The sequence below is a fragment of the Cuculus canorus genome, chromosome 9, assembly GCF_017976375.1.
Source record: "Cuculus canorus isolate bCucCan1 chromosome 9, bCucCan1.pri, whole genome shotgun sequence".
NCBI classification, from domain to species: Eukaryota; Metazoa; Chordata; class Aves; order Cuculiformes; family Cuculidae; genus Cuculus; species Cuculus canorus.
The window spans coordinates 28,052,824-28,079,463 of NC_071409.1; the positions used below are offsets into that span (position 1 = coordinate 28,052,824).

At 47.1% G+C, this 26,640-nt stretch overlaps 2 protein-coding genes and 1 long non-coding RNA gene across 12 annotated transcripts in view; 1 reads left to right on the forward strand and 2 right to left on the reverse strand.

The window, feature by feature from the left end:
* The first annotated feature begins 808 nt into the window (after window positions 1-808).
* On the forward strand, window positions 809-10,063 carry LOC128853067 (uncharacterized). Of its 3 annotated transcripts, XR_008451302.1 has the most exons (5): window positions 809-938; window positions 3,464-3,533; window positions 3,625-4,007; window positions 7,010-7,193; window positions 7,762-10,063. It is a non-coding gene; the product is annotated as an uncharacterized LOC128853067 (long non-coding RNA). The 3 variants fall into 3 exon arrangements; XR_008451300.1 differs by lacking the exon at window positions 3,464-3,533 and having other exon boundaries at window positions 912-1,027; XR_008451301.1 differs by lacking the exon at window positions 3,464-3,533 and having other exon boundaries at window positions 912-1,027; window positions 7,063-7,193.
* LOC128853066 (G-protein coupled receptor 35-like) lies at window positions 1,021-4,412 on the reverse strand. 2 transcript variants are annotated; one of them, XM_054074790.1, is made up of 3 exons: window positions 4,122-4,261; window positions 3,810-3,945; window positions 1,021-2,447 (listed from the first exon to the last, which is right to left on the reverse strand). In XM_054074790.1, exon 3 carries the CDS (start codon window positions 2,433-2,435, stop codon window positions 1,488-1,490), a length of 948 nt encoding a protein of 315 aa, XP_053930765.1. In that variant the 5' UTR covers window positions 2,436-2,447; window positions 3,810-3,945; window positions 4,122-4,261; the 3' UTR covers window positions 1,021-1,487. The 2 variants fall into 2 exon arrangements, with proteins under 2 accessions (XP_053930765.1, XP_053930764.1); XM_054074789.1 differs by lacking the exon at window positions 3,810-3,945 and having other exon boundaries at window positions 4,122-4,412.
* The window catches only part of LOC104067450 (G-protein coupled receptor 35), a 33,665-nt gene continuing 13,530 nt past the window's right edge, over window positions 6,506-26,640 (reverse strand). For 3 of the 7 annotated variants that reach the window (XM_054074787.1, XM_054074786.1, XM_054074785.1), the window contains exons 2-4: window positions 23,227-23,342; window positions 10,073-10,205; window positions 6,508-7,932 (exon numbers count right to left, since the gene is read on the reverse strand). In XM_054074787.1, the coding sequence (XP_053930762.1) occupies window positions 6,963-7,932; window positions 10,073-10,155 (1,053 nt within the window). In that variant the 5' untranslated portion in view covers window positions 10,156-10,205; window positions 23,227-23,342 and the 3' untranslated portion in view covers window positions 6,508-6,962. Of the gene's footprint in view, window positions 7,933-10,072; window positions 10,206-11,180; window positions 13,797-20,295; window positions 20,409-23,226; window positions 23,343-26,640 lie in introns of those variants that run through there. The other 4 variants (XM_054074784.1, XM_009570193.2, XM_054074783.1 and 1 more) reach the window with 4 other exon arrangements.

Genomic DNA, 26,640 nt, shown 5'->3' on the forward strand with positions numbered 1-26,640 from the left:
TTTGCCATTTCAACCAAAAAAATGCATCAGTTATTGCGGTATGCGTCTGTTACCGGTGACAGGGGTTGTGAAGTCAACAGATTTCCACTTTACAACAAGAAAAAGAGAGATTTATTTTTATAAAATGTAGAACATGAAAGACCTGTTTGTTTTCTAAAAGTGAAAAACAGTCACTTCGTACAGCTTTACTTGTAGTAAGGTTGGTTATGTATAGGAATGCCAACTGTAAATTCTTTCACACAGCTATTGTACTGGTTTTGGCACTGACAGGCAGGAGCTGTGGGGTGCTTAGGTGCCAGCCACAAGGAAACCAGGGCAGCTAGTTAGTTCAACAGAGAGCATCGTCTGTGAGCCTGGGTTTAAAACTATAAATTAATAGAATGATTGAACCATGGAATGGGTTGGGTTAGAAGGGACCTCAAAGTCCACCCAGTTCCAACCCCTTGCCATGGGCAGGGACACCTCCCACTGGACCAGGGGCTCCAAGTTCCACTCAACCTGGCCTTGAACCCCTCCAGGAATGGGGCATCCATGACTTCTCTAGGAAATCTGTGAGGTCTGTACTTAAAGCCACATGCCCCAAAGCCTCACTGTATTTCAGAGTAGGCGACCTATTGGAGCCCACTGCAAATTGGACAAGAGGCCCCATGTTAATAGGGAGAAAACATGGACATGCCTGCATTTGGAAAAAAAAAAAAATCAGTTGTTTGCTTTCTGGATTAACAGTAGGATAACAGGTTGATATGAATCAGCTTTCATCTTTTTTCAAAACAATAACAATTTTCCCAATAATCTGTTTGGAACAGGCATTCACCATAACCAGTGAGATGCAAAATCCTGGAAGGGGATCCCGAAGCCAAAGGTGGTTTTGAAGGCCCTCTGCAGTGTTTCTGAACACAGAAGTCTTTTTCCTTGCTGACCACCACTTGCCTGGACACGTAAGTGATGCTTGTCACGAAGAGGATCGGCACACCATAAAGGAAAAGGGTCTAATGGGGACTCATAGCCTCTCACTGTCCAAGGACAGGTAATTGAAGCATATTTGCTGACAGCTACAAGGGTGACCACACTAGCACATCTCCTTAAGTGATAGATGGTTTTTAAGATCAGGCACTATTCCTCTCTTGTATCTTTTCCTGTCTTTGAAAGCAGACTTTAAAAGGAAGAATGAGGGCCAGACAGCGTGCAAGGATTAGGTTGGTCACATACACATACAGCCCTTTTGCTGTGCTTGCAGTGAAATGTCAGTCATACCAGTGCCTGAAGCTGCGGTACAACTATCTAAGACGATAGTCAGAGCTGGAGTCAAGTCGCTGAGGACAGACGGACAAAATTCAAGTAGACATCAGACCCCTTGGAGGTGATTGTCACTTTTTGCATGTGTGATTGCACAATGATTGCAAATACTGTAGGTGGTCCCATTCCCTCTGCCTTGAAACTTTGGCAGCATTGTGGCTCTTAACACCTACAGGTGCACTACACCTTTGTTATGACATGACTTGATCTGTGGGTTGCTGTGACTCTTCACTTTGGTTCATCTTGGACCTCATTGTTATGCAGGTGGGGAACAGAGAAGGAAATTCCTGAAATTCCTTGGCTGCAAAGTAATAGCAAAACACATCCAAACAGCAGTTAGAATTTGCTAAGCATGCACAGATATGAATAGAAGTGCTAACTGCTGAGCACAGAGAACGAGCTCCAGCAACGTCCACTGCAAACCGTATGAGCAGCGTGATGTAGAAAGGTGAAAAACACACAACAAACACAAACAAATTCACTGAAACAATGTGGACTGCTTTCTGGATTAATTTTGTCTCATAAGGGCTTGTGGTCATCTTCCTTCTGAGGCATTTGATGACTTGTACTGAGCAAAAAATCACAGTCCCCAAGGGAATAAAATACTGAAAGCTAATGGAGAATAATAAAGAATAATTAGGTTCAAGAGATTGTTTCTGAAAACAGTATTTTTCATTTTGTTCGTGAAATATTGATTGCAAGTAGGAATAAATCATTAGCATTATCCAAAGAAACACACAGATAGAAGCTGACTTCCGTGGGGATCGAAGAATCTTTGCTTTTAGAGGGAACTTGATTGCAACGTATCGATCAATCGCAATCAAGGTGATGATAAAGATGCTCATAGGCATGTTTGTACAATAGATGTTCCGTATGGTGGAACACAGGTTGCCTGTGGGGTAGTCGTACTTGGTAAAGTATATCAGGAAGGGAAGGGCAAAAAGCAGGAAACTGTCTGCGACCATGAGGTTGATCATGTACACCCTGGTCTCGGTCCAACTCTTGAGTTTGTAGCAGAAGACCCAGAAGGCAACCATGTTCAGTGGGATCCCCAAAGCAAGCACTGGGATGTAGATGATCAGCTGAAATAGCACAACACCATTCTGCAGCATGTCATCGTCTTCAGTGCAGTTCTCCATGTTGGGCTGTCTCTGCAAGAAAAGGGTGCAGGCATGAGACCAAGCTTGGGGAGAGGTCCTCTGGGCTGGATCTTACTGCAGTGTTCCTGCTCTTATGGCTCTGTGGGTCCTCACACCCCTGTACTGCACATGTAGGCAGCCTTTGGAGGGGCTCACTGACTCAGCAGCACTGTCTGTCCCTCAGCCATCAAAGTTAGACTGCCACTCTCTACCAGCTAGCACAAAGCCACAGAGGCAACCCACTCTTGCAGCTTTTAAGAGGTTAAGCCTGCCTCACCCTCCATCCAGTCCTGGTTTGCACAGTTTGGGTAATAGAATGGTAATTTTTGTGGCCCCTTATCTTTGCTGCTGCTGTGGTTATCAGAGACACCAGTTTTAGGGTAGGCTGAAGCAGACCTGGGCAGCATTCTCCCTTTGGCATCTAAGGCCCTTACTTTGCTGTTGAAACCACGCCATGGGTTTCCTCCAGGTCTTGCCAGACCTGCAAACCTCTGCAGGGCCTGAATCTTTCCAGCTGTGAGGTAGCTCTGGTGGCTTTATGGCTGCAGGTAGTAGGAACGCTGCTGCAGGCTGGTGGGTGCATGTGTGCCATGGGCAGGCTGCCCCCAAGCACAGACCCCCTCTTCTCACTGCAGGAAGCTGGGAGGAGTTAGCTTAGTGTACCTCCAGCCTCAGCAGGCAACACATCTCCAAGGAGAGAAGAAAAAGTGAGTACAAGTACCTGATTTTAACCTTCAAAGATAGGAAGCCAAAATATTGCTAGAACAGAAAACACACATTCAAGAACTTAGACTATGTCCCGGTATTCTGTTAAATATTTCAGGGCATCTGCTACCAGCAAGGAGGCTGCAGAGGGTGAATCAGACTTAGTCTGCAGCTCATAAAGGAAATGTTTACTGTGAGGCAGGAAAAAAGCCCTCCCTGATCCCTACAATCTCTTATAAATACATTGCCTTTTAAGTCAGTGGATTCTAAGCATCAACATCTAAACTGTGGTGAAAATGTCCAATTATGTGAACTGTTTTTAGTGTCCAAGGCTGAGAGACAGATCTGGCAGCCACAGAGGAATGAGTAGCACCTGTCCTGGCACCCAAACTGGTATGGAATTACTGAACCACAAGGATACAGCCATTTTGGGGTGAATTTATACAGAAACTAACATACAGTTGGTGTCCTGGCTCTCTTTCAGTTTCAGCCTCACAGGTCCTTGGCTGCGCTGTGCTACCGCCCATACTTCAGCCATTCTGTGTCGACCTACCACAGTCATCCCACAATGAAAAAGCCACCCTGCATGCATGGCACTGCCTCAAGGAGCAGCTGAGCCCACTGGGCTGGGCATCCCTGCCACACTGAACCCGTTGTGTGAATACAGACCAGCAGTCACTCCCAGTGTCCGGTGCCACAGTGTGCCTGGAGCCAGCTGCATCCACGCTCATGGATAAGACATTGTAAGAAGCATTGGTGCGAAACTGCAGCAAGGGATGAAAACCTCCCTGAATGACTCATGTGGCTGCAAAACAGTGAGGCATAACAGCTGTGGAAGAAGAAGGAAATGAAGGCATCTCTGTACAGGTGAGGACTGAGAGCAGGCAGCCCTGATCAGTTAAGAGGTGAGAAAGCACACCTTGAAGTACTGAGCAGAGCACAATGCCACACACCAGTGTGGGAAGTATTAAAAGTTGTTACCTGTTTCTTGTGGGGCTGTTGGGCAAGTTTAGTCCTTCGGACGGCTGCAGCGTGGATGTGGGCCTCTTGGCAGGGAAGGAGATCTTTTGAGATCGTGGGTGCTGGTGCAGAGGGCACAGCTGGCTGCGAATCTGCTGTCAACAGCTCAGGAGTGCTGAGACACGGCAATGAGCTCTTGTTCCTCAAGTGTCTCATTTATCATCTACTTTTGGGGATGGTGGAGTCTCTGGTGCCCTCTGTTGTTCTACTTACGTCCCCTCGATGTTTCACCCAATCCACACTCCTCCTGAAAACTAGCAATTAAAATTTAATATTTTCATTTGTGACAAAACAAATAATTTCTGAAATAAGCCCTGTAATGGTTGTAAATTGCCTGTCTGGCAGCAAGGGGTTCCCAGGGAGCAGAGCAGCCCTTGCAGCCTCCGCTGTGGCTGCAGAGCATGCAGCAGTGTGGGCGCTGCTAGCCATTCCAAGGGGGAATGTTGGTGTTTGCGCACCCCATGACAGTGAGCCCAGGACAAGGGGATCCAGCGTGCTTCTTGGCAGTGCATTGACAAGAAAGTTGACAGACATTATGGGCCTGTTCATCCCCTGCGAAGCAGCCAGGCATCTAACGCTTCTCCTTAGCATCACTGGGAAACCCATGCTGGTAATGGCAGTCACTGCTCAGTGGGCATGGGCAAGAGTATCATAGTATAGTTAGGGTTGGAAGGGACCTTAGAGATCATCTAGTTCCAATCCCCCTGCCATGGGCAGGGACATCCCACTAAATCAGGCTGTCCAAGGCCCCATCCAACCTGGCCTTGAACACCTCCAGGGATGGGGCAGCCACAGCTTCCCTGGGCAACCAGGGAAGTGTCTCACCACTCTCATGGTGAAGAAATTCTTCCTAATGTCTAGTCTAAATCTGCCCCTCTCTGGTTTATACCCGTTCCCCCTGATCTTGTCCCCACAAGCCTTTACAAATAGCCCCTCTCCAGCTTTCCTCTAGCCCCTTCAGGTACTGCGAGGTCACTATAAGATCTCCTCTGAGCCTTCTCTTCTCCAGACTGAACAACCCCAACTCTCTCAGCCTGTCCTCGTAGGGAAGGTGCTCCAGCCCTCCGATCATCTTTGTGGCCCTCCTCTGGGCCTGTTCCAACAGCTCCGTGTCCTTCTTATCTTGAAGATTCCAGAACTGGACACAGTATTCTAGATGAGGTCTCACAAGAGAGGAATAGAGGGGCAGAATCACTTCCCTCACCCTGTTGGCCACGCTGCTTTTGATGCAGCCCAGGACATGGTTGGCCTTCTGGGCTGCGAGCACACGTTGCCAGCTCATGTCGAGCTTCTCATCGACCAGCACTCCCCGAGTCTTCCTCTGCAGGCTGCTGTCAAGCACATCATTCCCCAAGAGATCCTGGTGTGGCAGTGAGCACACCCTAGGTGTCAGGACTGGTAGAAACAAAAAAAACATGACCCAGTTGTATTTTACAGTCTTTTTGATGGCTTTTGCAGACTGTTGGCTACAGCAATTGCTGTCCCATCTATGTGAGTCCCTCAGGATTTGTCCCATTCATTCCTGTCTCCTGAGCTTGCAGTCCCTAAGGTGACAAAAGCAGACTGAGCAGCAGCCCTGAGCTCCCTGAAGGCAAGTGTAGGACACAGGGAAAGTGCAGAAGTGAGCAGGGAAGACTCCTCTACACTGTCTCTTGGCATGCTCTGAGCATTGCTGGACAGAGCTCGGACGCCGTGTGGAAGATTTTTCAGTGTTTAGAATGAAGAAAGCCCAGTCCTAGGGAGCAGTGAAATAACGTGAAGCGGGTTCAACTCACTCTCCACATCCTCTGACTTTTCTAGGCTGCTGACTCTTGGACAAATGCATTTTACCCCTGAAAATCTTAGAGGTGTTGGTGTCGGCAGGCTGTGGAAACTGGGACCCAGCTGTGTCCAGCTGCAGGGTGGTACGCTGACCTTGCACTGCTGCCAGAAGGGCAAACCTGGGGGCCAGCCTGGTACCACTATGTAAACCCAGGGAATAGCAGTGTATGGGTGGCAAAGGTATAGAGGTACTTCCAAGGGCTTCCCCATGCGTGGAGCAGCAGCCCCTGGGAGATGGCTGATGGAAGGAGGTGTCTGTGCCAGGGCTGAGCAGTGCAGCAAGAGGGGAGGGGGCAGGAAGACTCAGCTCTGAATACTCCTGGACTCTGTGCATTTACGGGGCTGGACAAGTCTCGCTTTCATCTTAGAAAGGTTCTTTCACATCAGTCTGACCCATTGACTTGAAGAGGAAGGGCAGCAACAGAGCCTGGGCATGTCCTTACTAATATGCTGGTGCTGCTCTTCTCACGCACACGCAGACACACACCCACTTGCCAAAGGAATATGATAACAAATAAACTGGGTTATTTTAATAATATAAACAACCTGAAGTACACAATGAAGTGAAACATCATATGTTTTTTGTACATGTTGGCAATAAGGATCAATTTACTTTAGCTGCACAATGCACCAAATCAGGGAGACATAGATGGGTCACCTGTCTTCGCATAAGAGTAACAACTAGGTGCTGGTCCTTGAAATCGAGACACATTAACAAGTAGCAATTACATGTACACTTTTACAGGTCTCTGTGATACAACTTCTTTGTTTTATAGAAGCCTAGAGTATAAATCACAATTAACTTAGTAATGCTAAACCTAACAAAGATCTCCCTCAAGAGAAAGAGCAACATTCATCCCACTAAGACTGAAGATGTATCTTCTCCTGATGTTATAGAGTTGTTGTGAGTTTTTTGGGGTTTGGTCTTTTGTTTGTGTGTGTGTGTGTGTGTGTGTGTGTGTGTGTGTGTCCCCTCTTCCTTTAACAAGTGTGTGTCTGCATGGAGTGGATTTGGTCTGTTTTTTCAGTGTTTGGCTTGTGCAGTAGAAGGGCTTCATGGAACTCTTTGCTCACAAAATAGTAGCAGATGCTATCCAGGCAACAGTTGGATGTGGCAACACACCTCGTCACAGAGGAGAAGTTCCTAATAACCTGGATCAGGAAACAGGCAGCTCCGACCTTCTCCATTATGAATCCGGCAAGCAACCCAAGGTAGGCTGGCAGAAAACATATTAGAAATACAATCAGATTTGCGTAAATAATGTAAACAGCTCTCTGGATTAATTTATTCTCTGGTGAATCTGTGTTCAGATGTCTCTTAAGGTTCCTGATGACTTCTGTGGAGCAAAAACTCAGGATTGCTAATGGAATAGTAAAAACGAAGAAAATGGTAAGCAGGCTCAGAGTAGCAGGTGCGGTAGTATCCTTCTGAAAGCAAAGAGCAGCATGTCTCTGCCGAAGACGTAAGGTGGCACCAGTTATCACGGAGACCCACAGAAGCCCACAGAGAAGTGCAGCCTTTGATGGTGACCTGAAGGTCCTGGCTTTCAGTGGGTGCTTTATGGCAATGTATCGATCAATGGAAATAAATGAAATTATGTAGATGCTCACTACCATGTTGATAAAATACATTGCCTCTACAAACTGGCAGAGTTCATCTCGAGTTGACTTATTCCAGATCAAATAAGCCCTGAAAGGCAAGGTACAGATAACGAAGCAGTCTGCAAGGACTAAATTAATTACATACACTCTGGTTTCTGTCCAATTTTTTATCTTGCAGAAGAACACCCAGAGGGCGAGGGCATTAAGTAGCGCTCCAAAAAAGAAAATGAGGATATACAGAGCAAATTCAATGAGACGAACATTGCGATAGAGTTCTAGATTTGCGACACTGCAGTTGTTGGATGCATTCGTTGTCCTGATGTGTAGATGTTGTGTGATGTTCTGAGACCTGAAATGGGAAAAGACATGGTAAGATTTTCCTCCTACTTCTCAACAGCTCCTATAAAAAAAAGGTATTTAAGGAAATATTAACTTTGTTATGATGTAAATTTGAGTCTACGAAGATGGCCTTCTTGGTCAGCCTGTAGCTGAGATGCATCCTTTGTCAAACTTTGTTTATATTTACTCTGTCTCAGCGTAAATACTTCAAGGTAGACTTTCAATAGGACATGGCAGACAGCCTTTATTAAACAGGGGCATCTTGAGTGAGAGGGGCAGTTAGAAGAGCTCCTGTTGGTAGCAGGAGCATCCTGTCATAACGTGAATGCTAATTCCTGAAGCCAGGCTGTGCAAATGAGGTCAAGTCACCCTTAGTTTGGTTTTGAGCTAGACAGGGATTGTAGCAATCAAAGCTAAAACCCAGCACAACCCATGAGCAAAAGCTCTTCTACCAGTTCTGCTGACTTGGGAGACGGATAAGGGTGGTGGAGGACTGCAGGGGCAGAGCACATGCCACTTGATAGACATCCTCATGTTCTGGCTCTAACTGGGCAGATTTCTGAGCTTTTGGCTGCTTTGAGAATCTGGAGTTCCTGCTTCAAGCTGAGGAAAACTGACCTGAATCTGAGTTCCTGCATCCCAAAGGCATGCTTGACAACCCTACAGGAGTGAGTGAGGAACTTCCCCTCTTCAGAAGGGGAAAGTGCGGGGAGGGTGGAAAGATTAACCTGATTTAACCCCATCGATTGCATGAAAGGGTATGAGCCTGCAGATGTAAAGCAGGAAGACACACGTGAAAGAGGAAACACTGGTGCAAAACAAGGAATGTGCCATTAAGGACTGCATTAGATGGTTCCTGCTCAAGGCAAGTATCCTGCCACCCTGGGAAATCTGTGAGGTGTAAATAGTAGGTACTGAGCCCCTGTCACACTGTCTTTCGCAAGAGTATTAGTTAGATAAAGAGTGTGAGTTTCTAGGCTGATAAAAATCAGCTTTCATCAGACCCTATCTTGTGTGACGTGCACATGGACCAATTCTCTGAACTGGTGATTCTGTGTATATGACACTGCATTTCTGCATGCATCCAAAAGCACCTTGGAAAGCGTTTAACCTTTTCATTTCAAATAAGCTATTTACCACTTTAACAGGATAGTGAAATGGTGATGGAGCTAGTGAAATCCTACAGCTTTCAGAGATGTAGCAAGGGATATCATAACTGAATACATCTGGATAAGCAGTTATTTTCCTCTGCAAGCAATGCAGGCCTCATGGTCAGCTGGCGAGGGCACTGCCTGCAAAATCAGACTTCAGTTCTGAAGTAAGTGATAAACATACAAATAACTCAATTGCTGGGGAGATATGCAAGTGTCTTAGGCACTAGTAGACATCAGTGCAACTCCTGCACAGAGCTATCTCACAGTTCTTGTGTGCTCAGGTCCAGGTTTCCCAGCAGCTTGCCAGTTGCTGCCTGCCATGGGAGGAAGCTGACATCTGTCACCTGGGGAAAACCTCTCTGAACTGCTGTTATAGCAGCATGGATACACCTTACAGCAAGGGCTGAAGGTGCTGTATCATTGTGCTCACTAACTGCATGGGACAGATGTCTTTGCTGGCACAGCTGATGCTCAGGTTGCTTTTTGCTGGCCCTGGTCTGCAAAACCAGCAGAGGCCTCTATGCTGAAGTGCAGCACAAAGTACAGGCAAACCATGCTCTGCAGTGTGAAAGGGCTGACACCGCCTTGGGACCCAAGGATATGGCCCAATCACTGATCCCAGCATCTGCCTTGCCATGGTCGAGCTCAGGACATACAAGGGCTCCAGGCCACGAGGCAGCCCAGAGACTCGGGGGAGAAGGGAGGAAACGAGCAGAGGGTTTTAAACCAGACCACATCGCATAGATATAGGATAACTGAACACGAACCATCATTAAAGAGATGCCGTTTGATAAGTTAGCATATCCTGTGGCTGCTGGAAATGCTTAATATGGGGTAGATGAGATGATTGCAGCATCAGAGATGGTAATCAGCAACTTACAGCTTTAAGAAACGGATGGAGATGACTAAACAGCATCTTGCTGCAGCTGGAGGAACATGAACAGGCTGGAACTCAGTGGACATGGTCACCAATACTGTGGAGTGTGTTCTACTTACCCCTCAGCAGAGACCAGGGAGAGGTGGTCAGCAGCAGTAGTCCCAACATGCAAGCAAGTGAGGAGGAGCAAGACTGGACTCATGTCCTCCAGCAGCTCAAGCAACAGCCTTCTTCCAGACCTTAACAGAGAGCCTAGAAGAAGACAAGCAAGGCAGAGGCTGAAGGCCCAGTGAGTGTCACAGTAGCACTGTGGTGGGAAATGTCCAGTGTTTTTCCCAGACGGATGCTGCTCTGGAGAGGGAATCTTGCATGTAAAATCCTCCTCCTTCCTTCTGAGAGGAGCTCAGAAATGAGCAGATCCCAGAGGAGCAAAAAGCGAATGTGGTGGGCAAAACAGGGCCAAGGGCAGAGCAAGAGATGAGGGGGGGCTTCTGTGCTGGGTGAGGGAAGTGACCTGGAACTGAGCAAAGGGAGTGGAAGAAGGAAGTTGGAATGGGAAGGATAGGGTGCAGCACAGCATCTTTTGCATCAGCTGACTGCAAACCTGCCAGGTGGCAACTGCCCTGATTTTCACCAACTTTCCTATAAATTGAGTGGGTAGCTGTCAGCGAAGATTTAATAAAAATGATGCACAGTATGAGAACAGACTTGGAGAGGGCAGTGCTCCACAGGGGTGTTAATCTGACCATGGGTGCTGCTAACCAGGCCCTGGGCAGCAAGCTGACTTGGGAGAGAAGCATGGCCAGAAAGAGAGAGCAGATAAACTGCCTCCATAGCAGAAGAGCCCTGGGTAAGGGCACTTAAGTAAGAGGTTTTTTCCTCTCTGTTTCCCAACAGCACAAAGAAAGCCAGAAACTGCCTGCTCTGACCTTGCAGACAAAAAAATATTTTGGAATAATTTCCCATGTTGGGATGAATTTAGCTGCTAGTACCTTAACAGCATATTAGTTCCTAATGGCAGCTAGGAAAAGTACGCAGAGAATATCTTGGAGTAAGAACAGAAACTGAAAGGCTCAGAGATCAGAACATGCTGCATGGATCTCTTCACTGCATGAACTGCGCTGCCGTGCAGGAACCAGGCAAAAAAGCCTCCTCTGCCTCCCCCCCAGCAGCACCCTGAGCAGCAGTTCACAGAGAGCAAGAGAGAATGAAACAAAGTGGTGTTACCTGCAGGTTTAACAAGATCAGCTGTGGGTCCCACTGGAGGCAGGGCCGGGGAGGAGGGGAAGGGGGGCTGCACAGCCGTGCAACCCAGCCAGGAGGAGCAGGGCCAGCCAGTGGTGCTGGAGGACTGTCACAGGCTGCATGTGCAGGGCAAGTGACCAGCACCAGCAGCTTATTGGCATTCGAGGGTTTCTATGGCACCTCCCCCTCGCACATAGGAGATTTCGTGTCAGTTTGGTCTTGAACGTCAATCTGCTGACCAAATGGGGCTAGCAGTGGTACTCAGCAACTGTGGATGTGAAAAGCTGTGCTGAAACCAAAGCTAAGCAAGGCCAAGGAGATGAGCTATCTGGTGTTAGATCATCCTGTGCAGCTAGAGATGCAGGGCCCCCGAGCTGAATGCTGAGTGGAGTCGTGCTTGCACAGCTCTGGGCAGGGAGGTGGTCACACTAAGCAGCTTGGAATGTCGTGTAGCCCCTCTCTAGGCTGCAGAAAGTCTCCCCAACCCTCCTCACACGGATACTGCTGCACCCAAAAGCCCTCTTGGGATGGGTATGGTGCTTGGGGCAGGGAGGGAGCAGGCGATAGGCACAATGGTGCCAGTGTCAGGGTTTCAGGCTGTGCTTCTGTCTGAGCACCGGTACATCTGGAGCACAGGCACATCCAAAGCACACGAGAGCCTCAGGCTGGCAACCAAACCAATGCCTTGGCATCTCATGTGAGTAATAAAGAGACTCACTTGTCAGACCCTACACTGACAGAAGTGGAAGGGAAACAGAAAGCTGTAAGACACAAAGGGCTCAGTGCTGGGCTACTCAATTGCTGTCGATAATCAGCACGCAATATAGCTAGTGGGGAATTGTCTCACTGCCCACTTACCCCTAGTACTTGACCAGCTGTAACACTTCATTGCAGTGATGCTAACAGTGGCTGGAGGCTCATAAAACAGCGTGATGGAGAGATCACTGGCTATTAAAACATACGAGCTGTGAGAGAAGGGAAGCCTGCTGGCTTGAGCTCAGGGTGAGCACATACAGGCACCGGCAAGGTGAGCGACGGATGGCAGGATGGTGATATGGCCCAGGTATCCCTGGCTCAAGAGGCATCAGGTGGCATCAACCCAAGGAAGTACTTTGGCACAGCTGTCCAGCAGGGCTGTGTAGGGGAGAGGACACAACAGCACACCCTGGAGATGAGACCCACTCACACTCTGCTCCACCACAAGGCTTACTTACCAGCCACCCTATAACCACAGAGATGTGTGTGCCAATCACAGCCTTCAAGAGGCAACTAGGCACCCAAAACCCCCCACACTTGTGTGTCATGGAGGACAAACCATCACCACATGAGGCAGGGGCCACATAAAATGTCTCTGAACCACATGCTCATCAGACTCTCAGATACCATCTGGCATTTGCAGGGTGTTGTGGAAGAGGGGAGGGAAGTGCACTGCTACGAAACACTCCAGTGAAATATGGACTGGAGGGTCACTGCAGGTGTTTAAGGCCAGGAAAGACATGTGTGAGGAGACCACAGAGGAAAGGCTGTGGGAGCTGCAGATGCATTTCCCAAATTGAGACAGATGCTGTGAGATATTTTTGACTGGGAGCCCAGGATGATGGCCTTGTTCAGAGTGGATAAGTTTGGAAGGGGCCTCTGAAGATTTAATCCAACCCCTTCCTCAAAGCAGGTTGCCCAGGGCCATGTCCTGGGTCCATCCAAGCTTAGTCATCCACAAGCAGGTGTTAGGAGGAGAGGTAGGAGACAAGATGGCTAGGTATGCATATTTCCATCTCTGTCTCTCAGAGATGTGGTAGGTGTTGAAGTCCGAAATCAAGATATGAAAGATCCAGCACCTCTCACTAGCCTTGCTACCAGCAGGATGGACTGCGCAGCCTTCACTGGGTGAGGTAGAAAGCCCTGACTGGCTCCTATAGATGGAGACAGGTGGCTTGGTGTCCACCTCAGATGGAAACAACAGAGTGTCATGGGTCACCTGTCTGAGTAGTGAGCCCCAAGGACCATCTGAGGTAAGTGTGGTGGGATCCATCCATGGCTTGACTCACATGCACTGCCTCCCGTACAGGAGCTCTGTCTCCCTCATGGACTGGGAGTACAGGGTGTCCCGCAGGCAACAGACCCTATCAGCCCTCTGCTGTGTGGCAGCACCCATGGGCTGGGGTTGCAGGGTACATCCTTTGGTAAACAGGGTTATGAGGAGCAGCTGAGGGAACTGGGACTGTTTATTCTGGAGAAGAGGAGGCCTAGGGGCAACCTTATTGCTCTCTGCAGCTATATGAAAGGAGGCTGTAGTGAGATGGGTGTTGGTCTCTTCTTGTAAGTAAAAAGTGACAGGAAAAGAGGAAATGGCCTCAAGTTGCAAGGTTTAAAATAGATATTAGGAAATATCACTTCACAGAAAGAGTTGTCAAGCATTGGAACAGGCTGTCCAGGGAAGTGGTGGAGTTCCCATCCCTAGAGGTATTTAAAAGATGTGGAGATGTGGTACTTAGGGACATGGTTTAGTGGTGGGCTTGGCAGTGTTAGGTTAAGGTTTGCACCTGATGATCTTAAAAGTCTTTTCCAACTTAAACAATTCTGTGATTCTCCAGAGATGGTGCCTATGATGGTCTTGGTGCAGCGTTGTGTGCCATCACAAGCATACAGGAGGCTACAGTTCCGTGGTGCGGACTTAGGTGGTTGTGGCTGCCGCTGCCAGTGCCAATGCTAGAATGACATTGAACTCATCCCATGGAGGAAGGAGAAGTCAAGGAGGTGTGTTTCATGGCAGAGTGCTGGAGGTGCAGGTGAGAAACAGCTAATTTGGAAGTGGTGGCCTAGGAAAGACCCCTGAAGAGGGATGTAGGCCAGGAAAGTGAGGTGGCTAGAGGAGAAGACCATGAGTGTGAGGACAGAAACCAGCAAGCCATGTTGTCAGGACTGATGTGATCCACCTTGCACAAAGGCTAGAACTGGCCAGGGGACACAAGGATATGGCAGAAGACGACCTCTTGTATGGTGGCAACTAAGCAGCAGCGGGAGAAGGTAGGTCTGTGCCAGTGACACCAGCCTGCAGACAGGATGCTTAGCCCGGACACACACAGGGATTCATTCCTCCAAGGAAGACAGGAGAAGGCTGTACCTGCTGGGTCTTCCTGGGGTCCTGTATATTTTCCTGGCCTTTTTCACCAGTCTTCTGCTGAATCTCAATGCTGGAGGATGCTGAACTAACACAGATTACATCTGTTTGTGTTTTGCTAAAATACAGTACATTAATCAGGACTATCCAATATGGTTTTGGTTGTGGTGTGAAACAGGGGCAACACCTACACAGGATGCTGCAAACCTTGACAAGATAGCCTGGGTGACCTTTGAGGGAACCACCTTTTCCACAGCATCAAGGCGAAAGCACTCTTAAACGTGGGTGGTTTGTTTTTCCTCCCCACCTCTCAACCATGAGCATCTCTTTCCTACATTATCAATCTGAAAGGTCACTTTGCTGTTTGATCCTTTGGGTGTGAAACCTTTGGGTCTTCATCTTTATTAACAACCCAAATTCAAAACTTACTTACTTTATTTACAGTTTACGTTCCACATCCAAGGAGGAAAACAAAGATGATATAAGGATAGCATTGCTTGTAAACCAAGCCGTGCTTTATTCAAGTGACGGCTGCACCTACTTCCCACTTATACAATGCTGTAGAAATACATCATATAGGTGCCTCTGTTCTGAATGACTTGTATGTATGACCTGCATACATTCTGAAATGGATCCTTAGTTCTTTTCAGGCTGCAAAACAGCATATTCAGCCTCGTTAATGTTGATGCTCTAGACTCAAATAATTGATTTCTTGAGCTGAAAACCCCACTTTTGCTCTTATGGGTTTTTTTTATGCTCTTATGCATTTTGTTTCTGAGTGCCAGACATTTGGGCAGAAACATCTGATGTTTCAAAAGCTCCAGCCGATTTTTAATCTCTTTCTCTCAACAACAAGACACGCTAAAAAAATGTAAAACCAAACAAACTGGGTTTTGCTAATAGGAAGCAACAAAGGAGAGCAGGGGTAGGTCTGGTAGTTGCAACACATGCTCACCTGACCTTTTCCTGCTCCCAGAACAGCTCAGTTTATCCTCTTGCTTTCACCAGCTGGTCTGTAGTTTGCCTGTAGTTAACCCCCCATTTCTGCATTTGAACAGAGGCACTTTCAGACCAGAAGGAGCAATCACTCCTGAGATATAGCACATGTGAGTGTTTGTTAGAGGCTTTTGCTTGTATTTTTGGACTTTGCTGGGAAACATTTTTGTTCCTGGTCTTCTAAGCGTTACTGTCATACACTAGGCTGAAATGTATTGTAGACACACTGATTTCCTGAAATAAAGATAACCTTAAACCTCACTGCCCTCTGGATGCACTGTTCTTCGTCTCTCATGCTTATTTTTCCACTTGTCTTCTAAACTACATCACAATTTGGTTTTTTCATACATGTGGATGAGAACATGAAGTTTAGCTGAGAGGTTTCCCCTACAGAAGTGGCTCCGCTGCCCCTCGTGGTGGCATTTTCTACAGGAGGTACCAGAAAGCCCCACCTAACCCTTGCCACTGCATTCTGCGCTCCTCTCTGTAGCAGCTCATGGGTCTGTGCCAGCACATCTGCTGCTGCCTCTTCTCCAGCGCCAGTAGCCTTTTCAGGTGCTGAGGTGCTTGGTGGCTCCAGACCATGCTCCACCCTGGCGCTAACAGTGCACTGTGCACACACAGGCATGCAGAATGGTAAAGATAGAAACAGCACAGAAAAATAGTCAAAAACTAATGATACAGGGCCCTTTTCTCATTTTCAGTTATAACTCAGGGTCCTATGTCCTCAAGTGGTCCCGCCTTTACTGACAAATGACCATTATTGAATGGTGAACCTTTTGTTGCAGAAGGCCGGAGGTAGGGAAGCAGTCATAGGGCTCACAGAGGTAGTGGGGAGAGGAGGGAGTGAAGGGAATTTTTCCATAAGCAGGCCTTTTTCAGAAAGAAAATTATCCCATTATTTAAGAACCAGCAACGACTCAGGAAAGGAGAGGTGACAAATTAGGTCCAAATCCATCTCACACCATTCATGAAAGATGATATCTCTGTACCAAAAAACTGCTGTTTCATCTGATCCATTTCCTGACATGGAAAACAAATTTAAGAATACAGCTTAATAAGGGGTTTAATAGATGAAAATGTTAGGAATAGCTCATTCACTCTTTGATTCAGTATTTTCAGAAGGCCTATGAGCTAACTGACCCTAGAGAAGGAAGTTAAGCAGGGATTACAAGTGCCAAAGGTTCTACTCTAATCTCCTCTTCATCATGGCATACCAGAAAACCACCCAAGGTCCTGATGGAGAGGTGAGCCAAGCACAGGAAGGTAGTGGATGAGCAAAAAAAAAAAAAAAAAAAAAATCACAGAACCACTCAACAAAGCATCTACAGTGTAGCAGCCTTGTTAGCAATACAGCAATGATGGCCGATAAAACCGGTCACGTGGCAGCATTGCATGGGGCACTGTCTGTGCACAGAGCTAATATGCGGGTGCTGGCCACCGCTGCTCAGCAGCGCTTGGGCTGGTGCCCTCAACAGGCTGCACTTGAATAGGAGGTGTAGGCCCAGCAAAGAGCACTTGGCGGAGGGTCCCTGAAGCACCAGCAGCCAGAGGCAGCCCGGCTACCAGGCAAGCTGGCATGGAGCAGTTGCTGGCTGGTGATCTCTGCCTGCTCCCCAAGATGCCACGGGTGACCCATAGCCGACATGCTACCAGTGTCGCTACAGAACCCGACACGTGTCTGGGCTCAAGCACACCATTGGTTTCCAAACCATGCCTCAAGGCATAAGCTGTGCTTTGCTAACCAAGGGAGATGGCAGCAGAAGGTGAATGTGGCAGCACTGTGCTGAAGAGCTTGGGCATGGGGTTTATCTTCCTGTGTGAATGTCACACCACACAAACACTGTAAGCACCTGTCCCAGCTCCAATGGAGATCAGTGTCTTGTCAAGGATTAAGTAACTAAATATTGGTTTCCTATCAGAGTGACACCAGATTTGTCAATAACATTACACAGCTCCAAAGCTTCTGCCTGAGGCCAGAAGGCACATCAGATAATGATGACAAATGGTCTTTTCCTTCCTGTGTATGCTATGAAGCATTCAATATAATTAAATTATGCAATTAGAGTAACAGGATTTAAAGCTAATGGTGCTACCAAAGCCTGCTGGGTGGTGTGAGCTATAAATCTGTTAGTGCATTTATAGAGCATGTAATACCTCAGTGATTGTATTGAGTGGTAACATTTACAGGACTGCCTTTTAGACTAAAAGATTTAATTGTTTGTGTTTGCTTTGCTTTTCAGGAAAGCAGAAAAGCGTACCTATAAACATCAGCCTTTCCTTTTTCTGGAGCTGTGCTGACACATCATGCTTGGCAAATAAAACAGAAGAGCAAAGAATATGCACTCAACCGATGAGCAAAGGGTCTGCGAGGGGGGCATATTTCCCCATTACATGTACACAAAGCAAGGAGAATGTGGTTTGGGAAGTTCAGCCCTGGAATCTGCCACTGGAATTAAATTTTTAGCTTGAGCACCTTGGCTTTCAGCATCTCATGATTAAAACACATGAGAGAGTGGAGCTGAAAGCAATGCACTCACAGAGCACCACTGATTTTCACTCTTACTGAATTGGTCATTTACTCTGTCATCCAACTACTCCTTATCAGTGAGAGTTCAACACAGCACAACACTTAAAATCCCTGACCTTGTGCAACAGACAGCCTTTTGACGCAAGCCCTGACAGCGCAACAACTTCACCAGCACACGTAAGTCCTCCAGAGGCCTCCCATGTGAGACCTCTGTGTTGTCTAGGAAAAAGAAACAAAACTTGGCCAAGAAATCTGGCCAAAAAGACACTGTCCAGTGGTGGTGGCTGCTTTCCTTCCCAGCCGTCATCAGCACTGAGCAAGCACAGGGCTGCACACAACACTGAGCTGTGGGGGTCAAGGAGCACATGAGGAAGGGAAAACCAAGAAACCCATAAAGATGTTCTGGATTCCATTTAACCATGAAGTATATTTAGTGACGGGGCTTTTTCTGTATTGCTCCATTACATTTCATCTATGTGACAGCCTTCCACCACAGCTTCCTACTCAGAAAAGCAGCAAATTTCCCCATAGCTGCTTTATGCAAAGATCTGACCACAGTGCATTTTCCAGAAGTTCTTGACACGAGCCTGCAGATAAACACACATCTTCTTAGGACTCGAGTGCCATCTTACACCCGTTTGGGGCCCTGTTTCACTTGGTGTTAGCCAAATGACATCTTGACCTGCTCAAGTTTTGGTTTTGTAATAGTCACAACAGCCTCTTATTTAGGTCCCCACACACCCCTCTCTGTCTAGATCTGGGCTATCCTTCCACAAAGAGGGAAAATCAAAACTGGACATTGCTGCTGGACACACCTGGGCACAGTCGAGCGCGGAGGGCTTGCCACTGTGGAGCTCACTGGGGAAGACAGAGAGCAAGGAGAAGCTAGGAAGCAGCAGTTCTGCGGGGGCAGTAAGCCTTGGGCTGCTCCCAGCTGGTTTTGCCGCTCTTCAGTTTCCCCACCACAGCAAGATGCAGAAGCAGTAAACCCCCTGCTGTGTGTAAGAGGAAGTGAAAGAAGACTGAATAAAATAAGCTTCATAGGAAAGCTAAATAGTTAAGGAATTGAAGAGCAGATATTTCTGCTTTCAGATGGCCCCAAATTACAGGCAATACTCTGTAAGGCTCTTACCATGCTTTCAGCTCCTGCTGTAAATACCTTCCCGTAACTGAGGTTATCTGCACCACTCATAGGAATAAAATTGCAGTGGGAGATAAGGGGGTTGGTTTCAGCCAGGCATGAAAAATTACATCCTTTCACTTGACATTTGTATTTTCACACTCTGGTTTCTGACATGATTGTCATCACAGGAGATATGCAGGAATGCTTAAAATCTTGGAAATCAGTCCAGGCTCTCATATTCTCCTGTCTGCATGCAAGCAGCTGACAGATCCTACTGTCTTGCTTCAAGCTCACAGTTTCCTTAGACCTGAAGAAAATTTTCACCGCTAAGAGAAGACCCATTTTTACTTTCAAATCTCATTTCAGGCTGGCAGGCAACAGCGAGAAGGCAGGGTTTGCTCTGAGACGCTTCGAATGAAACCAAAGGAGCTTGAGCATATTACAGCATGTTTTTGACAAAAAAAAAAAAAAAAAAAAAAAAAAAAAAAAAAAAAAGCTGGAAACTGGAAAAAAAACCACTTTAGAATATGAAGGGTGTTTAGATTTGCAAACACACTGAGAATTTTTTCCATTATCTCCTTCCGGAGAAGTGGTTCTGGCTTGACACTGACTTCAGACCAGCCCTGTGAAGCGCTGTGCAGGATGCTGGTGGGACCAGCGGTAGCTGCTTTCCCCACGGGAAGATGTTGTGCTGCAAAAGCAGGATGAAGTGCAGTGGCAGACAGCTGGGTGCAAGGATTTACCTCTCTTTCCTGAGGTTTCTACAAGGGGGACTTTGCCAAAGTGCCTTGGTGGGATAGCAAGTGCCCGCTTTGCCTCCCATGCCAGTCCCATTCCCAAAAGAGAGCTGCTAGCAGAAACCTGTCACCTGGGGGTTGATGCAAAGAGGACGCTTTAGAATTGCCGTAGTTTTGTTAGCAGAGTCTCAAGAGCATGCTGTTGCCCTTGTAAGCTGAGTGTGTAGCTTTGGGTAAGTACATAGGACTTCTTCCATGCTACATGCCACAGCAGTGAAGCTGTGATGCCTCAGCTCAGACAACTTCAGCAATGCAAACAATTCATGGGCTACCAAAAACAATAGTTTGGGATTCCTTCTAGTATAAAAGTGGCCCAAGGGGACATTGATGCCCAAAGCCATGAGCACCCATGCCAATGCATACATTGGCCTCCTGGCAGTGTGAGAGGGCACAGCAGAGCCCCAAGCGAGCCTTCCTTCCCCCAGTACCTCCCAGGCATGCTGGATATGTGGACCAAAGGCATTTTGGGGACCATGCAATGGAAATAATCTCATGTGGCCTCTTAAAGCACATCCAGGCTGTACCACCCTCACCAGCCACTGCAGAGCCCTCTGAGCCCCCAACGCTCCAGGGGGGCAAGGCAGGAAAAGCCAGGTTCTAGGAATGTTTTCCACCAAACTTCTGCCCTCTTGGTCCCTCAAGTGTTCTGGAAAGGGAAAAAACATAGCAAGGCATTTGATTTGTTATATATTAATGTCATTAATTAATCCAACAGTTTGCAATGCTGGGGTAATAATTTTATACAGCTTGGAGAGGAAACTGGTAGACAACAGCACTATTTGCCAACTCCCTTCCACTGGTAAGAAGGTGAAAGGGTCCTCAAGCATTTATCTAGACAACTATTTAAGCTGCTGCAAGCAGGAAGCACTGGAAGGAAGCACTGAAGCTTGAGCACTGAAACACTTCAAAAGCTAGATAAGAGAAATCACTCTTAAGACAGCGAACGAGAGAAACCTGCAGTGACAGCGCAGCACTGGTGATTGTGGTGGAAGAGAGCAATCACCTTGGGGAAAAAGAAATCCACCCATATACAAAGTAAACAAGGAATTGGTTTTGTTTGCTTCATTTGACTTCAATCTGTCAAAATGCAACTGTGGGGTGCTTTTATATTTTCCCACTTGAATGGTAGCAGGAGCTCTGTGCATTAACACTGTTCGTGCTCTGTTCATAGCTATAGCTGCTCATACTTGATTTGTCTCTCCCACAGGTTCCCTGCAGCAAGTGCTGTTTCCCAGAGCTGGAGGAACACTTCCATTAGCAGCAATAACTAAGGGCACTGGAAGATCAGACATCCATTGTGAACACAAAATACTTGTATGACAGGTGCAACAGGGCACATGGTGGTTCTGAAGCAAGGGGCAACACTTCCACCCCTGAGTAGAGTGATCTCCTGTAGGATTTGCTTTGAAGGAGGGCATGGTGACTGCCTTTGGCTTCTCCAGAGAGCTGGACGGGACAAACCTTGTGCTCTGCCACTGCAATTGTGTGCGGCAGAGATGTGGCCAACAGCAGTCGCTTACTTGGGGAACACGCTAAGGATTTTTCTAGTTGAAAACAAAGCAGCTGTGAACTTTTTTTTAGCTATCTCAAAGGTTTTTCAGCATGTGCTTCAGTAACTCAGCAGTAGAAAGGTTCAAGCATTTGCGGATAGGGAAGCAAAGTTTCACACACGACAGCAGGGAGCAGCCTTGCCGCGCAAGCTGAGCTGCACACTCCTTCCCAGAGCAAAGTCACCTCCAGTGCCAGCAACGGCATTTTCCTTCTCCACTGCCTCTTCATGATACTTTTTCTGTGTCACGGGGCTGCGGGGTGAGCCTAGGCTCACATCCTTTGCTGTGCTACCTGCCCACAGCATTTCTGTCCATCCTGTTATCTGTCCCATCACTGCCCTGGATTTCACCTTACCTTGCAGGGAAAGCGGGCTGTGAGAAGGAGAGGGAGAAATCTGCCCCAGATCTAACCAGTGTGAACATAAGTAGTGCTGAAGTATTTTAATATTCATTCTCACTGACACGTGCTATGCAGGTTAATAAGTCCAAAGGCCATGCTTCCTTCGAACTCTAAATATTTTCTGCTTTACACAGTCAAGTACGCCAAAGCCTTTCTCTAACCACCGCTGTATTAGAGAAAACTCACCAGAAGGATGAAGCAATGCTTAGAACCCAGAAAACTCCCAGCACTACACCATGCCCCCACTTGGTACTCGAGCTTTCACAAACATCAACCATGATGAATTATATTAATATTCTGATACTTAAAATGAATTAATCCCTTTTAGTGATCACAATACTTCTTACAGTTATGAAGCCCTCTATGCCTATAAAGGCAAACGAGGGGCTGAATTTAGATTTATAATCTAATCTTAAATCACATGGTCCACCCTTGTGAAGACAGAGGTGAGTACAAGAGGATGCTGAGAGCACTTCATGGGCACATCTGAACCACACAGCTCTTTCCCTTGCACAGCACAAGCCCCTTTCTATTTGTCTTCTGGCACCTTCCAAGCCCTTTCAGAGATTACAAAAAAATTATTTAGCAGAGGCAAAATATGTCAGCACAGCAGATGGGAATGGATTTCTTCTCTCTCTCCCCTCTTGCCTCCCTATAAGCTTTGGCCAAGGTCTGTATTAATATTGGAAACTGCAGCTTTGTGAAAACCATCAATAATGGTGAGGCCAGGTCCCTCTGCCCATGCAATAAATGTCCCTGCAGGGACTCTGTGATGCCCTTCCAACAGGACACACCTTGAGACCAATGTCTGCTGGTTACAGCGAGCTTTAGGTACTTTTTGGCCAAATTTCCATGATATCATTCTTATTAATACACTTTCCATCAGAGATTTTCCACAGTCTTCATTTACTGGAAAAAAAGACAGTTTGCGGAGGCAAATCTTCAGCAAACCTTAGAGCTGGGCATCAGCAAGAGCACAACCTGAGGGCCAAAATTTGTATTTGAACCCACTAAAAGGGTGGTGTTAGTGTCTCCTCTGTATGAACAGGCAAACTTGAGATATTCTGGCGTAAACCCAGCATTAAGGTATATGAACACACATTGCATTTAAGGTTGCGGTTGTGTGATTTTAAATACTATTTTATGCATAAGCATGAAGAGGACTCGGGGTCATAATATGTCCTGCATATCATGAAGGGTCATAAGGTTTATCATCTGGTTCCCTTCCCCTGTAGCACAGCCAAGTGAGGTGATAGTCTCTACAGCACTCCAAAAGCAATGATATGCTCAGGTCAGCCCAAAAAGTGCCATAATAACCAAGGGAGGGGAAGGTAGAACAACACAGAAAAAAAACAGGGGGGAAAAAAGCAGTTCGGCTCGAAAAACAGACCACCAATGTGGATTTTTATCAAGTTTCAAGTATTCATCTGGCTGAAGATTTCTTTGAATTTTCATGTGCTGCCTTGCTGTTTCTTATCTGCAGCATTCTCAGATGTGTGCTCTAGGATCCTTACCTGGGCAAGAAGTGGGCACAGGGCATCATAGGTGAGAGCATAAAGCTTGAGCAGGGGAGGCTGAGAACCTGCTAAGTGAATCCAAACACGAGGCCCAGCTCCCTCAGGCTACATCTCTTTTGCAAAGAAAAGGAGAGAATATTAGTTAAAATTCATTAACAGTTTGAGGCAAAAGCAATTTCTTACAGATGCTTTATTCCTCCCTGTGCATCAGGTATTCCATTATCCTTAAAATTACACTTAGTTCCAGGCAAGAAACCAAATGCCAAGAATGCTGTTGTCACAGACGAAATGTGCTATTGCTACTAGCAGAGTCTCCCCAGCTCTTCACCCACAGACATGCGTGCTTCCTTCCTGGAAATCCTGAGAAAGGCTTCCCAACCTTGAGGATAATTGCATTTTTGCTCCTGAAATGAACATCGCCTTTTTTATGTAATTTGCCACCTCTGCTCCCTACCACAGGTTCAGTTTTGCTCCAAGTGCATCAGGAAGCGAAGCTTCCCAGTTTCACTGAAGGCAGAGCAGGGAAGCTCAGCTTGGTCTTGTGGAAGATGGTGGTGCATTTGCTGTGACTTTTAGAAGACTGATAAACCTCTGCCATTTCACAGCTTCTACAAGGGATCTCGCAGATCCCAAGAACTGATATGCAAATATATATCTATATGTAAATCTCAGAGGGGTTTAGTAACTGCCCTTCTCACACTCATGCATTACTGCACAACTTGCCAGTGCTTTATTCCTAAACCACAATTGGAGTAATAAACTAAATAGCAGCAAATGTTTGCAAATACAAAAGCTGAACCCATGAAGTGAGGCTTTGCTGAGATTGCATTGATAGATGAAATCAAAGCAATGGATGCATTTACTGCTAATGAATACACCACTTCTAATGTTTTTTGCCAAGCACACATTTTTAAAAGGTGTTTTGTTATTTCTAGATTACAATGAACACCAAGATTTATTCAGTGCATCTTTTCCTTTCCTTGATATTGTCTCTAGGTGGATCATCCACGTTCCATGTGTTTTTCTACGTTAGTAATATTTTGCAACTAGGTGACTGATGACGTTTGCATATGCAAGACTATTTAGTCTTCCTTTAGTAAACGAATTTGGTTTTGGTATGTGTATTTGAGGCTTTTTGAGACTTTTTGTCTTAAATAATTAACTAGTTTGTGATACAGATTTACATTTTTGACACAAATTGTTAGTTTCTGTTCCATTAACCCTGTAACCTGTGGCAAACACCACCTGCAACTCTGCTCCAGCAAGTGGCTTGTTACTGCACTGATGCTGTCTGGAAACATGGAAGGCATTGTAGCTATAAACAAAAGTATTCTTGCACTGTACCTTGCTAACCGTATGTCTTATGTGCAAGCAGAACTACTTGATCTCTCTATGCTCTCACAGGTAAGCTGTTTTAACAGAGGACCTGATCCTGAATTTCAAAGTAGTGGGAAGGTGAGAAATGGGATTGCTGCAATTCAGGATACTACAGAAAGAATATCTGTATAATGATATAGCCCAAAGAGGTTTATAATCCTTCCTAAGCACCTGGGAGGGCTTCAGCTTTCTTCCCAGACAAAGAGTTTTGGCAACACTTAGGCAAAAATAATCTCCCACTGTTGGGTGCAGTGACAGCAACAACAAAAATCCACTTTTAGAAGAGGATTCAGCTTTCTCTGTCTACACTTAGCACTCATTTAGTCTACCACAGAAAATGTCATTTAGCCTTACAATAGAAGGAGGTAGTGGCACAGATGTGAAAGGCGTGGCAGTGGACATGAGTTAGCACAGGCAGATGGGACCCAGTTTAACAGCAGGGCCAAGAGGTGGTTTGTTCTGAGAGCTACAAGAAGGGTTGCGGGGAGGATCCAGGGAACTACAGGCCTATCAGTCTCACCTCGGGGCTGGGGAAAGTCATGGAACAGGTGCTCTTGAGTGCTATCATGAAGCACATGCAAGAGAATCGGGTGATCGGACCCAGTCAACACAGATTCACGAAAGGCAGGTCTTGCCAAACTAACCTGATCGCCTTCTATGACAAAGTGACTTGACTACTGGATGAGAGAAAGGCTGTGGATGTAGTCTTCTTGGACTTCAGTAAAGCCTTTGACACAGTTTCTCACAGCATTCTGCTGCAGAAACTGTCAGCCTCTGGCCTGGACAGGCGCACGCTCTCCTGGGTTGAAAACTGGTTGAATGGCCGGGCCCAGAGAGTGGTGGTAAATGGAATCAACTCCAGCTGGAGGCCAGTCACAAGTGGGGTTCCCCAGGGCTCGGTACTAGGTCCAGCCCTGTTCAATGTCTTTATCAATGACCTGGATTATGGCATTGAGTGCACCCTTAGCAAGTTTGCGGGTGACACTAAGCTGGGTGGAAGCGTGGATCTGCTGAAGGGTAGGAAGGCTCTGCAAAGGGATCTTAACAGGCTGGACCGCTGGGCTGAGACCAATGGCATGAGGTTTAACAAGGCCAAATGCCGGGTCCTGCACTCAGGGCACAACAGTGCTACAGACTAGGAGAAGTCCTGCTAGAAAGCTGCCTGGAGGAGAAGGACCTTGGGGTGTTGGTTGACAGCCGACTGAACATGAGCCAGCAGTGTGCCCAGGCTGCCAAGAAGGCCAATGGCATCTTGGCTTGTATCAGAAATGGTGTGGCCAGCAGGCCCAGGGAGGTTATTCTCCCTCTGTACTCGGCACTAGTGAGACCACATCTTGAGTACTGTGTTCAGTTCCGGGCCCCTCATCCCAAGAAGGATGTTGAGGCTCTGGAGTGTGTCCAGAGAAGAGCAACGAAGCTGGTGAGGGGGCTGGAGAACAAGTCTTATGAGGAGCGGCTGAGAGAGCTGGGGTTGTTTAGCCTGGAGAAGAGGAGGCTGAGGGGAGACCTTATTACTCTCTACAACTACCTGAAAGGAGGTTGTGGAGAGGAGGGAGCTGGGCTCTTCTCCCAGGTGACAGGGGACAGGACAAGAGGGAATGGCCTGAAGCTCCGTCAGGGGAGGTTCAGGCTGGACATCAGGAAAAAATTCTTCACAGTAAGAGTCATTGGGTACTGGAACAGCTGCCCAGGGAGGTGGTCGAGTCGCCTTCCCTGGAGGTGTTTAAGGAACGGGTGGATGAAGTGCTTAGGGACATGGTTTAGGGAGTGTTAGGAATGGTTGGACTTGATGATCCAATGGGTCCTTTCCAACCTTGTGATTCTGTGATTCTGTGAGGGGGCTGGAGAACAAATCTTATGAGGAGCGGCTGAGAGAGCTGGGGTTGTTTAGCCTGGAGAAGAGAAGGCTGAGGGGAGACCTTATTGCTCTCTACAACTACCTGAAAGGAGGTTGTGGAGAGGAGGGAGCTGGCTTCTTATCCCAAGTGACAGGGGACAGGACAAGGTGGAATGGCCTGAAGCTCCGTCAGGGGA